The sequence below is a fragment of the Medicago sativa genome, chromosome 4 (genome assembly GCF_051527215.1).
Source record: "Medicago sativa cultivar Bolivia chromosome 4, Bolivia_mono, whole genome shotgun sequence".
In the NCBI taxonomy this organism is placed as follows: domain Eukaryota; kingdom Viridiplantae; phylum Streptophyta; class Magnoliopsida; order Fabales; family Fabaceae; genus Medicago; species Medicago sativa.
The window spans coordinates 98330166-98346121 of record NC_140752.1 but is presented as its reverse complement, the minus strand read 5'-3'; the positions used below and the strand labels follow the sequence as shown (position 1 = coordinate 98346121).

Genomic DNA, 15956 nt, shown 5'->3' with positions numbered 1-15956 from the left:
ACAATGAATTTAAAAAGTCAATTTTTTAAAAAATATATACTGTATTATTTAATTTTGTTTGCTTTCTATCTTTTTTTAAATATATACGTGACTATGAAAAGACAATAAGAACATGACAATTGAAATAAAATCATGGTCTAAAAATTTTCAAATCAACCCATAAAATAGTACGAATCATAGTATTTAACCAAATAAAAGACATTCAAAATATCCTAAAAAATTTACACGAGTAGGAGGGAACGGTTACTGTATCAAGTAAATTTTAGGTTTATGGTTAGGTTTATGCTTAAATAGCTAAATAAATTAATTAATTATACACAACAAATAAATAAATTATTTAGCATATTATATAAATATGTATATGCGGGTTGACAGTATAGTACCTTACATGTGCCTATACTCTTTTAAATTTTCCGGTAATTATTTGGACCCAAGCCCGGACCCATAAAGGTGGTTTTTTACCCTACACATTACGCATACCCATCGAGCCCGAGTCCAATTGCCAACTCTAGGCTTTGTCATGTCGGTGATCATTGAATCAAGATCAGACGATGTAGATTTTTTTATGTTTTAAATAAATTAATTTTAACTTTGAAATCTCTACGGTCAGATCTTGATCCAATGTCGTACGCATAGGGACTTCTCCATAAATAGGGAATTTTGCGAGCACATTGAATCCAGATTCATGGCCTATATACCCAGGTAATTTGGCACAAATAGAAAATTTGACTTTTTATAAGCAAATAACATGGACCACATACATCATTAATTGAATGAACCTAAAAAGTCAAATTTGCTTATAATTAAGAATGGGGGAGTAGTCGTTTAAGGTTTATACACGATTATTAAGAAAAAGATTAATTGTGTTGATTTTGATGGTAAAATTAGTATCATTTACTAAAATACCCTTATTAAGTGTAGTTACTGAAGTAGTAAAGTTGGATGAGATTCAATAAATAAGAGTATAATAATGAAAAAAATAATAATAAATGTTGTATTAATCTAAATATAAGCATTAATACCCACAAACAACTCTTGATTCTTCCTCCTTAATTAAAAACAATGAAGTACTATTTTTTTTTCTTTGGAAACTCTCTCTCATATGTTTTACTTTTTCCACCGTTGTTGATAAACTAACTTCTCTTGAGTCTTTTGTATGTTTTTGCAATCTATCGTCTATTAACTTCTCTTTATAACGCACATTATCACAAAGAATAAAATTTCTAAAAAAAATATCACAAAGAATTAAGAAGATGAAGTTTCATCAAGGTGAAGAAAATGTCCTCAAGGATTATGATACATCGGTGTCCTCTTTATTTTATGAGCTATGCTATTTTTCCCGACAAATAACATCCCGAATTTATCATGAATGAATTCCAGCCTTTGGATTGTCCCCTGCACACAAATCATGGGTGCTACTCCGAAAATGAGGTAGCTGGCATAAAGCTCGGGATGTTCTCGGGAAGTGGTTTCTCGGACATTAAGCATTATTGTTATTTTATAGTTGAAAAATATACTTGATGAACACGTCATCACCATTTGCAACATTTAAAAATAGCCATTTACAAAAAAAGATAGATTTGAGAAACGTTTTCCAGAAGGAGCCACTAAATTGAAATATATGATTATTCTCATCGATCAATTTTTGAACTAGTTATCTTTTGTGGGCCATCGAAGATTTGACAAATACAAGTAGCACCTCCTTTCCGCGAATTGAACTTTGTTTCTGGTGCTATGTCGATGTCCGTGTGACTTTCCTGGCTTTTTCCTTCCTTACTCTCCTTTTTCTGTGTGGGTTGCACTTAATATACATGCACAAATACTTGCAAATTAGAGTATATTGATTAATACATAATAACGGATAAAGAAATACGACAATTGAGTTGCCATCATCATTGTCTTCATGCTATATTTGCTCTACTCTCTCAGTCTTGCGCAGTTTGAATCAAATGAAACTACAATTGAACTGTTCAAATAACAAAATCGTAGACAGTGCGGATTGAACAATCCTGTTCAATTAAGTTTTTTGAAACATTGTTTTCTATTGTAAATAAAAGCTTCTTTGTCTACATTTTCTGGATGCTTCATCAAGTCCGTGTGATTCATTGTTTTTGCGCCGTCGATATTGAACGTGACCTTATATCTCTTTTCGTGAATTTATCTATCTATCTAACTAATAAATTGAGTGGGTTCATGCCTTTATACTTTTTCTTCAATATAATACAATTATTTTAAGGGAAATGTTAAGATGTGTCGCATACCATGACCCTTATTTTAATAGGCAAGTTTTTATTAATTGCTAAAAGAACTACAGTTAAAGTACGAGGTGGTCCCGTGAGCATATTTCAATTGATAGGACAATACATTATTATATGCAGGGGTCAAGTTTGAACCCCAGACACCCCCACTTATTCACCTTATAAGGTAAATTCTAGTCACTATGTTATCTAACAAAAAAAAAGCACGAGGGGTGCATAATTTGGTAGATAGTTACCAAAAATCCATCCATATGCAGCAGAACTTTTCAAAAACCACGCTCCTATAAATCCAACTTTTTATTTTACATTTGGCCATGCATCAATATCAGCATTACTATTATAACGGAGACAAAGGAATATGATTTTTTTTTTAATAATTAAGTATATTTTAGATTTCCCCTTAAAAAAAGTGTATTTTATATTTAATTATCCTAATAATATATATTTAGCTACCTTAAAAGCGTTTATATCTTAAAGATTAGTAGAAACATTAAAAGTTAGAATGTGAAACATTAGCAGAATTGACTACTCCTTCTCTATGCATCTCCTCCACACACGACACGTGGAGTTGGAGCAAGTGCAGCTTACGTCACTTGTCCGTACACGACACGTGGCACACAATGAAACAATTCTTATGAGGACCACAACTTTCAATTGGACAGTAACGTGAGCAAGACTAGAGCCGAGCTAGGCATGCTGAAGGCTCAAGCTGAGCTGGACATGCTGAATAGTAGAGCTAAGCTGAGCATGCTGAAAGGTAGAGTTGAGCTGAGCATGTTGAAGGGTAGAGCTGAGCGTGCTGAAGGGTATAGCTGAGCTGGCTGGCCTGACTTGAACAATCAAACCAGTGTTGAGAGATGACGAGCTGAGCTGACCTGACTTGAGCAGTCAAACAAGTGTTGAGAGAGGACGAGCTGAGCTAGCTTGACTTGAACAGTCAAACCAGTGTTGGGTCATATCTTAATAGTCAGTCAAGTAAAGTATTACAAGTCACATGAAATAGTTCATCCATATCTGTCCATGATAATATTATCTTTCATACTTAAATTGTGTTTTAGTCTGCAAGTCCTAGCTCAACTGGTAAAATGCTGAAATTGTTAGGTCGAACGTCATGACCGGGGTTCGAACCCCGACACCTACATTTGTGTGTGAGTTTATAATGACTTTGTCATTTCGTCTATCTACCAAAAAAATTGTGTTTTAATTTTTTTTCCCTCTTCATTATTTGTCTTAAAAGTAGTAAAAAAAAAGTTATCACAAAAATTATCATAATGTAAATGTACAAATATTACGACTCTATCTAACCAAAGAAGAAAATAACTTTGTACCAAAAAAAAAAACAAGAAGAAAATAACTGTTATTGAAAAACATTATCGAAAAGAAAGTTTTTTTTAAAGAAAATTATTTGAAGTTGTGCTCAAATAATTATTTTTTTAATTTGGTGGTGAAAATTCCTATCTATCTACTGCAACTTCTCGCTCCTTCAACGGACAAACAATTTGGCGCCACCTGTTTGAGTTTCATTTATTTATTTACTAATATGGAAACCCGTGCCAAGCACGGGCTAGAATTTTGTCATCCTTAAGAGAGAGAATATTTTGATATATCAAATGCAGTTCAAGCTAAATATATACAACAAATAAATGAAAAAACTCATACTTAAGTTTTAATATTTTGGATGAAAATGTGGTATCATTCTCACATGTGTGGTTGAACTTTCTCAAATGTGTCGATTCACACCAGTGATTGGTCCTTCAGAAGGCCTAACAGTTGTATGATATCTCAATTTAACATTGTGAGAGAGTGCACGGGCGTGGATCTTTGTGGTGGATCACGAACACATATAGTCTGACATTTAACAAAGAGATGTGAATGTATCAAGTGATTTAAATTCCAGTGTATGTAGGAGTAGATGTTGAACTACATATAAATGATATGACCCATACACCTAATGTCTTAAAATTTTGGGTGAAGATGTGATGTCAATCTCAATTGTGTAGTTGTTTTTAGCCTAATATGATTCAGTTGTGTAGTTGCTATTAGCCTGATATGATTATGCAACCCAATAGTCTCTAATGGAACTCTTAACATTATGATAAATTATTTTGTTAGTTTTTGGGATTTGTTTAAATTTTAGTTTCTGGATGTCATTCGCTTCCATGCAAAAAAATATTATTTAATCTATGTTATTTCAAATTGTTTCACTTTTGTTCTTTGGCAGGATCTGACGATGGAAAAGTGTAAATGTGTTCTACTGAGTTGACAAAATACATGTTTATTTTACAATTTGAATTGATGTGGCATTTTTTCTTTAATAAGTATACTATTTTGGTAGGATAAATACCAATAATCTCCAACTCCTTCAACAAATCTGTAAAATTACCATCAACAACTATTTCCTATACTCTCGCGAATGAAACTAACATTCCTTAATTTTTTTTCCTTATCATTTCCCTCTCATGTTTTAATTTCTTTTTATTTTTCTTTCTTTTTTTTTAATTTACTTTTTATCTTTTCATGAAATAAATGAACAATCCCTCAAAAAAAAATTAACAAAAACATTTATCTATGAAACCGCTACCAACTCACCTTTTTTTACCAAGTTGTGCCTCGGTCTGACTTTATTTGACATTATTTGGATGCAATAGTAGTTGTTGAGAATTGTATGAATGATATGATCAATATAACTAATGTCTTAAGGTTTTAGGTGACGATGTGGTGTCAATCTCATTTGTGTGGTTGCTCTTAACCTAATGTGATGATACAATCCATTGTAGGCTCCCTCGGAACTCTGAACATTACGAAACGGTTTGGTTAGTTTTTATATTTCATTTGTTTAATTCTTATATCCAATTTATTTTTTTTGGTGCCATCCGTTTTAATACAACATTTTTTAACCAATTTCTATTATTTCAAATTCTTTCGATTATGATCTTTGTTAGAATTTAACCAAATAAAAACGTTGATGTGCTATGCTGAGTTGACAAAATACGCGTTTATTAAACATTTTTAAATGTTCAAACATTTTTTTAATTGTGTCTAATTTTTCGGTAAATTAATAACCCATAAATCTTAAACTCCTTCAAGATACCCATAAAATCACCAACAATTCACTCAATCTAAAGTTTCTTTTTCATTAGACATATTTCTCAATCTCAAATATATTTTTCATCTTCTTTCTTTTTCTAGTTTTCATTTTCTCTTTTCACGAAAGAAAAGAACATAAACCTCCCTCAATTCGATTACAATCAAATCACCTTTTTGACCATGTTGTGCCTTCGTTTAACCTTATTTGACTATGTCACATAATTAAAGACGCGGAGAGTCACACACTTGAGGGTGAGATGTTAATGTGTCAAATTTGAGTAAAACTTATACAATAGATGAAAGAGTAGATGTTGAATAATATATAAGTGAGATTATCCACATACATGGATCTTAAGAATTTAAATGAAAATGCGGTGTCAATATGAAATTTGATAAAATATGTATTATGTTGAGTTGATAAAATATATGCTTATTAGACATTTATAATTGACGTGACATTTTCTTAATGAGTCTAATTTTATGGTAGCATAATTATTCAATAATTTTTAACTTCTTCAACAAACTCATAAAATTACCGGTAACTTACTATCTTCCCTCATCATTTCTTTCGTCTTCTTTCTTTTTTTGTAATTTACTTTCTCTTCCCTCGTCATTTATTTCCCTCGTGAAAGAAAAGAGCAAAACATCTTTTGTAACTTACTATCTTCCCTCATCATTTCTTTCGTCTTCTTACTTTTTTACCATGTTGTACTGACATCTTATTCGGCTATTTCACCATATCATAGACACAGAGAGTCTCACATTTAATGGAGAGATATTAATTTGTCATGTGTGAGTTAAACTTTTATATTAGATGCAAGAGTAGATATTGAGCAACATGTAAGTAAGATGACCAATATACCTAATGTCTTAAGTTTTTTTGATGAAGATGTGGTGTCAATATCATTTTTTAGGGTTTCTTTTAACCAAATATAATGATCCAACCCATTGCAGACTCTCTTATAACTCTGAACTTTATGATGAACTGGTTTGTTAGTTTTTTGATTCCATTTGCTTAATTTTTTTTAATAAATATAAAAATTATTTCAAATAAAAATTCAAAAATTTGAATAATTTAAAAAGTGAAAATAAAATTACATTCATAATATACATATTGATGCATCCATAAGAACCATATTTAGATAGAACGGATGTGTGTCACAGATGACATCATGAACGAACCAAGCATGAATGATTCGAACAACTTTGCTTCATGATTCTATGACCGAATTGATCTCAGAGAAGTTATCGGATCTTGGTGTAATGACATTTTTTTGGAGTTTGACAACATTCTTTGGAAGAAATATGCATGTGAAAATGATGAAAGAAACATATACAATATATAGGAAAATAATGGAAGAAAGTTACATTTTAAACAAATAAAAAATATGATGCGAAATTGGTTAATTCTAAAATGTTTAATTGGCTCACAACATAAAAAGTGACGCATGTTATACTCTAATTGATTTACATATTAAAAATTGGTACTATGCTATAATTTTATTGGTTCACTTGTGTAATGTACAATTCAACATATAAAAACTTATGATGATTTGCTTAACTCTGACCAGTTACAAATTAAAACAAAGGATATATGGTTTGATTTGATTGGTTGAAAAAAATGATCAAGACATTTTTCTCCACCTAACAGTACTTAATCAATGATAATTGATTATAAATGCAATTTTTTTGAACAAAAGTTCCATGTATATCACGTCAAATTAAAGTGAGATTTTTTTGTAGTATTCTCTTTTAGTCATTTCATATTTTATAAATTACATAAACTAAACAAATAAAAAAACATCAAATAAGATGGAGAATGTGAAGATGTCACATATATTTTTGATTTGAAGTAAGAAAAATGATTATTATATAAAGAGTAGAGAAAAATAATTTACGTGTTCATTCTTAAAAAAAAAACAATTACGTGTTCAATAATGTACAAAATAGGAAATTATGTGATGATGTTTGTAATAACTTAGAATATGATGCAAATATACAAAAGCATGCCATTTGATTGACTTATTATATAAAAATGACACATCTTACATTGGAATTAGTTTAAATAATAAAAGGTGATGATTTAATAAAATTTGATTGGTTAACCTAAGTGAACTCACACATAACACGTCATTCTTACACCCAACCAATTAAAACCCAACACCTCATTAAAATAATTAAAAAAATAAATTAAAATCAGTTAGGGGGTGGTGGTGCTGAGCAGTTAAAGAAAGTGGGGAGAGGATAAAGAGAAAACGTCAGAAATAATAAGGAAAAAAAACCTGATTTTAATTTATTTTTTTAATTATTTTACTGAGGTGTTGAATTTTAATTGGTTGGGTGTAAGAATGACGTGTTAGGTGAGAGTTCATGTAAGAATTTCTCTATGTATAATATATATGGAGTAGGCGGCAGACGATGGATGTTTGTGCAGTGTGTCAATCTAGTTGGGATACTGTGGATTCATCTTGATGTCCTCCATACCTCTGTGCTTATAAAAAAATAAATAATTATGTATGATTTTTTTTCGTAAATTAAAACAATAGTTAAAATGATTTTCCTCACATTGCTTTTTAGCTACATGATTTGAAATCAACCACGTGATATTGTTTTCCTCTCAATATCAGACTCAAATATTAGCCATACATTTTTTTTAAAATACCCGTAATCTCTATTTTAAAACATACGTTTTTTTTAGCTATACGTTTTTTATGACACGAAGAAATAATTAATACTCTTTAGAAATTTAAGATGACATGTGTACTTTTGAAATATGGAAAGGCTTTTGTTAATAGAGAGGTTAGTTGTTAGATTAATTTTTTTTTATAAAAAAAAATTAATTTTTTTCTTCTTTGTCCGAGTTTGTACCAACAACCTCTAACATCATGGAAAAAACACAATCAAAGAAAACCAATAAATACGTTGAATTAGACAATTAATATTACAATTAAATGCTAACATGATTTTGCATCTTTTGTAAAACAATAAAATGAGACTACTCATAACATTATAATTAAATCAATTGTATAATGAATAATCTGACATAATTTTAGGATCCAGTTATTTTTTTTGAAAATAAATTGACCATAAATAATTTGAATTAACTCAATTTTATAAGAAATTCAATGGTCCTTGCAAAGACATATACTCATATTCAATGATCGTTGCAATGACATGAATTGTACATTTCTTATTTGAGAAAAGAAAAAAAATGGAAATTAAAGATCAAGGAAAAAAAAGTCACGTCAACATGCTATGTTATTGTTGAAAGTTGAGAGGAAAAGCATTTAACATTTTGCTTGTTAGGAAGTTATATTTGTTCTACCAACAAAATTTACATTTGACTTACTTCATTTGATTGGTTGAGAAATCAAAAAATGATGATAAGTTGATGGCTGCCATTGAAATATGATTAATAAGTAATCAAAAATTCATTTAGTTTTGTCAATTATAAGACTTTTACAACTTTCCGCTTATAAATAAGGTAAATAATAAAAATATTAATGCATGTTTACACAGACACATTGTCTTGTCAAATATATCACATGTGTAAACTTTTTTATGAGGTGTATTAGTATTTAATGCTCTTTAGAATGTGAAGATGTGAGATATACTTTTAATTTTTAGGAAGACATTTGCATATAATAGAGATGTCTTATTGTGGTCTGTCAAAAAACTTCTCAATAAAAACTAAAATATTACATGATAAAAAAAAAATTAACTGAGGAAGTGAGATATTAGGCTGCAATCCAACACAAACAAAATACAAAATCAAACTGTTAGTAGCATGAACCAAAAAACCATCATTAAATAGAATCAAATTTGCAGTACATACCTTTGCAATATCATTTTTGAAAAAAGAAATTGGTGTAAAATATGATGAAATATTTAATCTGATTATTCTTAAAAAAGTAATAATGCACGTTTAGTGGAAATTATATTGTTTGATTATTTATAGGAAAAAGGATAATGAGTATTTATTCCCTAAAAAAATTGGTATTTACGTGTCTTGATATTTTTATTGTGTGTGTTAACCCTACAGTTCCGAGAAGAAATGAACTTTACTAATTCAAATTTCAACCGCGAAGTAACTAAAATTCAGATTCTCTCAAAAAATTATTTATTTGATGGAGTTAATAAACGACTTGAGCCAAAATACCTGATTTTCATTTTATTAAATTATAGTAATTACAATTTCAAAATCAATAAATTTAATTTTTCAAGTTTGTAGATGTGTTGTGAAAGAATTGTTTTTTTGTAGAAATGATGGATGAAGCGAAGATTATGGAAAGAGTTAAATATGGAGTCGGTTTTAAAGCATTTGTGATTATTAGTTTTAATAATAGAATGAATGCATTGAATACAAAAATATGGATTTGAATAAAACAATTAATATTTTTCTCTAAAAAAAACATAATAATTTAATAATCTTTAATTAGGATATTAATTTTAATAATTGTATGAATTCATGTATATATTTAATTTGGAAAAGAAATAAAACATAAATGATTACTAGGTTTATTATTTTTAGAATGCACTTAAAACTTTAGGATAGCACCTTGCTCCCTTTTAGTTAAAGAAAAATGAACTTTTTACCAAAAAAATAAATTAAAGATGTCATAAAAACGATTTTCTTTTTTGACATATACAGAAAAGTATCATTTTCCTCTCAAAAAAAGATCATTTGGAAGATGTCACTCCAAAGTTATCAATTCAACATGTTTTGTGAAAATGAGATGCATTTCTTCTTGTCTATCTCAAGTATAAAATAGGAAAAATAGAGAAAAATCAAATATAATCACCAAAGTAAAATATAAAAGAGCAGATTATCAAAAGTAAAATAAAAATATAAGCAATATAAGAAAAGTTAAACAAAGAAAAATAAATAGATAGAAAAGGTTGCGAGTATTGAGAGATTAAAATAAAACAAAAGGGATATAGAAATCCTCGATATATTTTTCGATTGATATGTGATGCATTTCTTCTTTTCTCTTGATTGACTTCCATGTCCAAACTAAAGATCCGGTCAAAAACAAAAAACTTATAAACACAAAAAGAAATTGAAAAGAAAGAATATGAATAAGAAAACAACAACATAAGAAATCACAATATAAAGTAACGTAAGAATAAGAAATGTTAAATAAATTAAACAACGAAACAATAAAAAATAAGAAATAAATAATAAATAAATTAAAAGAGAATGAGGTTGAAAGCAATGATTTTTTTATGGAAGAAAGAGGTAGATGAAAACAATGAAAATCAAATTGTCTATATATATAGGAAAGAATATGTCATAATCAACTTTGATTGGTTGATGAAAAATAAATGAGTCATATGATTCATTTTGATTAACTATTAGAAAATGAATGACTAAAGATCCATTTTGATTGGTTGATGAAAAAACATTAAATAAGATGGAGAATATGAAGACGGCACATGTACTATTGCTTATAGATGTATGCTTTTGTATTTTATAAAGATTTATTTGTTTTCAACCGCGAAAAATAAATAAAGAATCATAACCCTGAGTTTTTGGGGACCTTGATTTATTTAGGTTGAGTAGCAAATGGTCAACCACGTTTACTATAAATACGACCATTCATTCTCTTCTTCTAATCCACCCATTATACCTTTGAATGTGATACATTCACGCAATCCTTCCTTTTTCCGTCGTGAATCACTAATCTATTCAATAATTTACTAAGAAACTCCTTTCTATCTCCGTTTTGTTAGCTACTGCTACTGAGTAGTGATATGGGTTCTTCTCCAAATTCAAAGCCTAAAATTGTTAGAGGCTCCGCTGGTTATATCCTCGAAGATGTTCCTCATTTAACCGATTACATTCCAGATTTACCAGTACGTCGTCGTTCTAATTCTTCTCTCTATGCTTTTCTCTTACGCCCGGTTAAAACCTGTTTCTTCTCTACCTAGCTAATCTTATGTATCATTCATTTTATGTATTAAACTCGAAATAAAGAAATGAAATATTGTATATTTGATTTTTGTTCTTATTTTTTGTTTCGCAGACATATTCTAATCCATTGCAAGACAATCCTGCTTATTCAGTTGTCAAGTAAGTTTTTTCATTTTCTTCTTACAACTTGCTTTGCCTAATTTATTTTTGTTAATAGTAATTTTCATTAATTCACGTTTAATTTCCTCCCTCTTGCCAGGCAATATTTCGTGCATATCGATGACAGTGTTCCTCAAAAGGTTATATTTTCTTTTATTTTGGGGTAAATTTTCGGTTATCTGAAATAATCTCTACGTTATCTCAAACATAATTTCCTCCTTCATTAGTATATAACATGGTATATATCTTTTACCTAATCATTAAGAATAGTAATTAATTATTGAACATAAAAACAAAACATGATATTGCCAGGGCCATTAACTGAGCTGACGTATCTCCACAATCCCATGTTTATGCAGAAACTTCTAAGTGATGTATATGACATTATTAAAGTGTATTGATCCAATTAAAACAACACCTATGCTGTGAAAAACCAAATTTATACCAATTACGCTGATCTTATATAATCTTAAAATCGTATCATAGAACTTGTTCGTTTAAAATGTATTCATGAATGTGGCAAACCAACGTTCTTCGGCTGATAAAGGTGCTCATATTTAATGTTTGACCGTACTTTGTGCATAACTAACTTCCATAAAAGGAACCTATCGGCTATCGGACGGAAACAAAAAATAAAATGTATTAATAAAATGTTATTATGACAGACAAGAGATATGTAGTTTTAGTTCAATTGAAATTACGCACCTCAAAAGATCTTACAACATAACTTTGTTGAGGACAATGCAAGTTGAAACAGCGGTCCACGATTTTCTGATAGAAAGGTTCTGTTAAAGTTGCTGGAATTCTAGACACAATTATTTCAATATATGTAATTTATTTCCCTCTTTGTTTAACAGATTATTGCCAACAAAGATAGTCCAAGAGGGATACATTTTCGGCGTGCCGGACCTCGTCAAAAGGTGTGGTTCCATGTGTGATTTTATCTGTTTAGGTTCCTTCGTGTGCTTATTTTACGACAGTATAAAATTGTATATTCAGGTGTATTTTAAATCAGATGAAGTTCAGGCTGCCATTGTGACATGTGGAGGTTTATGTCCTGGTCTCAACACCGTTATTAGGGAGTTAGTATGTGGTTTATACCATATGTATGGCGTCAAGAAAGTATTAGGAATCAGTGTAAGTGAATCTTTAAACAAATTCATTTTCTCCTCTTGTTTGGATTTCATACAATCATGGACATAGGAATGAATGTAAAAAATAATTCAATTATTAATGTAAATGCTGACAATTTTGCGTGTTTGTAAGTTTATTAGTCTCATAAACTAATAAAGATGTTCTGTTGTGATGTGAAGGGAGGATACAAGGGTTTCTATGCTCACAATACAATCTCTCTAACTCCGAAAACCGTAAATGATATACATAAGCGTGGCGGAACTATCCTTGGTTCATCGCGAGGTGGACATGACACCACTAAGATAGTTGACAGTATTCAAGATAGGGGAATCAATCAGGTCTATATTTCCTTCTATTTATCAGAACAGATAATATCACATTGTATACTATGCAGGACACCAGACATATAAATTGGGTCAATTTCAGGTTTATATAATAGGAGGAGATGGAACTCAGAGGGGCGCTTATAGAATTTTTGAGGTATTAAACTTTTAGGCTTATGAATATAAATGAATTTTTCATCAACATTCATTTGCTATCTATGAAATTATTTTTATCAAAAAAACAATTTATCCTCATAGGAAATTAGAAACCGTGGTCTCAAGGTTGCAGTTGTAGGAATCCCAAAAACGATAGATAACGACATTCCGGTAATTATTTTTACCTCCCCTCTTCCTATTTGTGGATTCCAACTCAAACAGTTCAAACCTGTTTCCTACTACCAGTTAGCATGGTTGACTTGTACATGTTTTCTGTTGTCTTTGGCTTAATAGGTTATTGACAAGTCCTTCGGCTTTGACACAGCTGTTGAGGAGGCTCAAAGAGCTATAAATGCAGCACATGTTGAAGCTGAAAGTGTTGAAAACGGAATAGGTGTTGTCAAGTTGATGGGCCGATACAGTGGTAAGTTTCCTGATTGCTTGTAATGCCTCCACCTATCAGCTTCGCGTGCTTCAATCCCCTAGTAAATTAAAAGGAACACCTCATTTAAAGAAAGCAAATAGAATATGGTTTCACAAAATTAACAGAGCCTAAGTTTTGGGCGCATGGTGCAGGATTTATTGCAATGTATGCCACCCTTGCGAATCGGGATGTGGACTGTTGCTTAATTCCGGAGACACCCTTTTTCCTTGAAGGTCCAGGCGGTCTTTTTGAATATACGGAGAGAAGGCTAAAAGAAAATGGCCACATGGTTATTGTGATTGCTGAAGGAGCAGGACAGGAACTTGTTACTGAGAGCATCCAATCCATGCACAAGCAGCAGGATGCTTCTGGAAACAAACTTCTTCAAGATGTTGGACTATGGATATCCCATAAGTTGAAGGTGTTGATTTTTTTTTATTCTGTTTGCGCCGGTTACCTCAATGTGGTCTTTAAAATGTATTATTATCATACTTCATTTCTTTAATACAGATTGAAAATTGATATGTTTGCATCCTTACATTACATTCATGTCCATTTAGGCTATGATTACCGGCTAATGTGTTTAGTTCATCACCTACTTCCCCTGCCTATGCTAGTTTGCATGTTTGAAAGAAATTTCCATTTTGATGAGTTTTTAAATGTTTTATGTTGTTTGTTTCTGATTTTCAATGTGAAACCTTACAAAAAGTTGTACTAAAGAAGCATTTCTATCTGAACATGGTTTATGAGAATCTCATATCACTTTATAAGTAGCTTGTGGTGGAAACATGATCACGGTTGATGTTGACAGGTTTCCCATAATGTTAGTAATTCTTACAAATAAGGTCATCACAAGATGTGCTTTGTTTTTCATGCGCTACTCTTTTGTAATTGAAGAATGTTTATGAATGTAATTTCTACTGCTTGTATTAAGCATTTTTAACCTTTGATGTAGCAGGATTATTTTGCTAAACAGAAGACAATGGGTATAACTCTCAAATATATAGGTTGGTAAAGATGCAAACTAAAGAATTATAATGTGTGTACTGAAAGAGACAACATCTGAAATATCAACTATTGCCCTTCTTTTTTCAAATCGACAGATCCTACCTATATGATTAGAGCTGTTCCAAGCAATGCCTCTGACAACGTGTACTGTACGCTTCTTGCTCAAAGTGCGGTTCATGGAGCAATGGCAGGCTACACTGGTTTTACGAGTGGGCTTGTGCATGGAAGACAAGCTTATATACCCTTTAATGTGAGTTCGTTAACCTAGAGTGATATTTGTCAGTTCTGCTTCTGCAAAATACATAGGGAATTATTTGTTAAAACTTGACATTTTGTTATAAAATTAGTTTTTTAAGTTATGACAAGATAACAAGTCATTCTAAATAGGATTAGGATATTATATAGCGTTACATTATGACTGCAAGGTCTTGTAGTCTTGCTCAACTCTCTCGGGTGTTGGTTGCTTTGTGGTGCAGAGAATCAATGAAGGACAGAACACAGTAGTGATAACCGATCGAATGTGGGCTAGGCTTTTATCTTCAACAAATCAGCCCAGTTTTTTGATTGCTAAGACCGCCGTTGAAGAGAAGAAGAAGGAAGAAGAAGAAGAAGATTCATTTAATCTGTAGGATCAGCATTGTTCATACAACCATTTTGTTAACAAAACAGTTGGCGGGTATTTATCGTTATGTCTGTACATGTTATTACCATCATTTTAGCCTCGACCTTGTGTTGTAACGGTAACTTGTAAATTAGTATATATGATTAGTTAATTATTTTGCCTTTCCACATCCATAAGATGTCCGTGGAGAGCTCAGCTCTACATGAGCAAAGATATATTCTTTTGTTATGTTTTGTCCCGTATGATAATCATTTGAATTTGAAAGAATTCCGATTCATCTACAAACGACTTTTAGTTTCAATTTCGTATCCATGACTGACCTAGTCGTAGATTTAACTTCAAGTATATAACTTGCTCAATGTGGATGTTAGACAAATGAAACACACCAATGTGGACAAAGATTGAATTGTTTGAACTTGAAAATGACTCCAAGCAAGTAGACACGTCTATAGAGACTATAGAGTATTACATTATTAAGTGAACCTTGGCTCTAGAAATTTTCACGATTAAGGTGTGGAAATTAAACTACCTCTAGAAATTAGAAAACGCGTACAAACTCGGTCAATCTTAGAGCCTGTTTCCTAACTTTTTTTCTTCATATATTTAGCATATGTTTGCTTTCAAATATATTTTCTATTTCTATTCTTCATTTTTAAGCTGAATACCAAATTCTGACTGGCTGCATGCTATACTTGACTATTATGTATCATAATTCATTTTATCTTCAAAGACTGAAAGCAATAAATATAGTTCTTTCATTCAATTGAAAATTTCACTTATTCACTTATTAAACTTATTTTTAAGTAAAACACTCGGACATAAAAAACTTCTTTATTAAAACTCAAATTTAAACTAACAGTTTGTCAAAATC

The 15956-nt window shown here is 30.7% G+C and overlaps 1 protein-coding gene across 1 annotated transcript; it reads left to right on the top strand.

The window, feature by feature from the left end:
• The first annotated feature begins 10964 nt into the window (after positions 1-10964).
• Positions 10965-15370, top strand: LOC146934461 (ATP-dependent 6-phosphofructokinase 3-like). Its single transcript, XM_085706357.1, has 13 exons — positions 10965-11201; positions 11372-11418; positions 11519-11558; positions 12276-12338; positions 12418-12555; positions 12732-12890; positions 12979-13032; positions 13134-13202; positions 13326-13455; positions 13608-13876; positions 14414-14462; positions 14559-14713; positions 14940-15370. Exons 1-13 carry the CDS (start codon positions 11100-11102, stop codon positions 15090-15092), a joined length of 1428 nt encoding a protein of 475 aa, XP_085562483.1. The 5' UTR covers positions 10965-11099; the 3' UTR covers positions 15093-15370.
• The last annotated feature ends 586 nt before the right edge of the window (positions 15371-15956 follow it).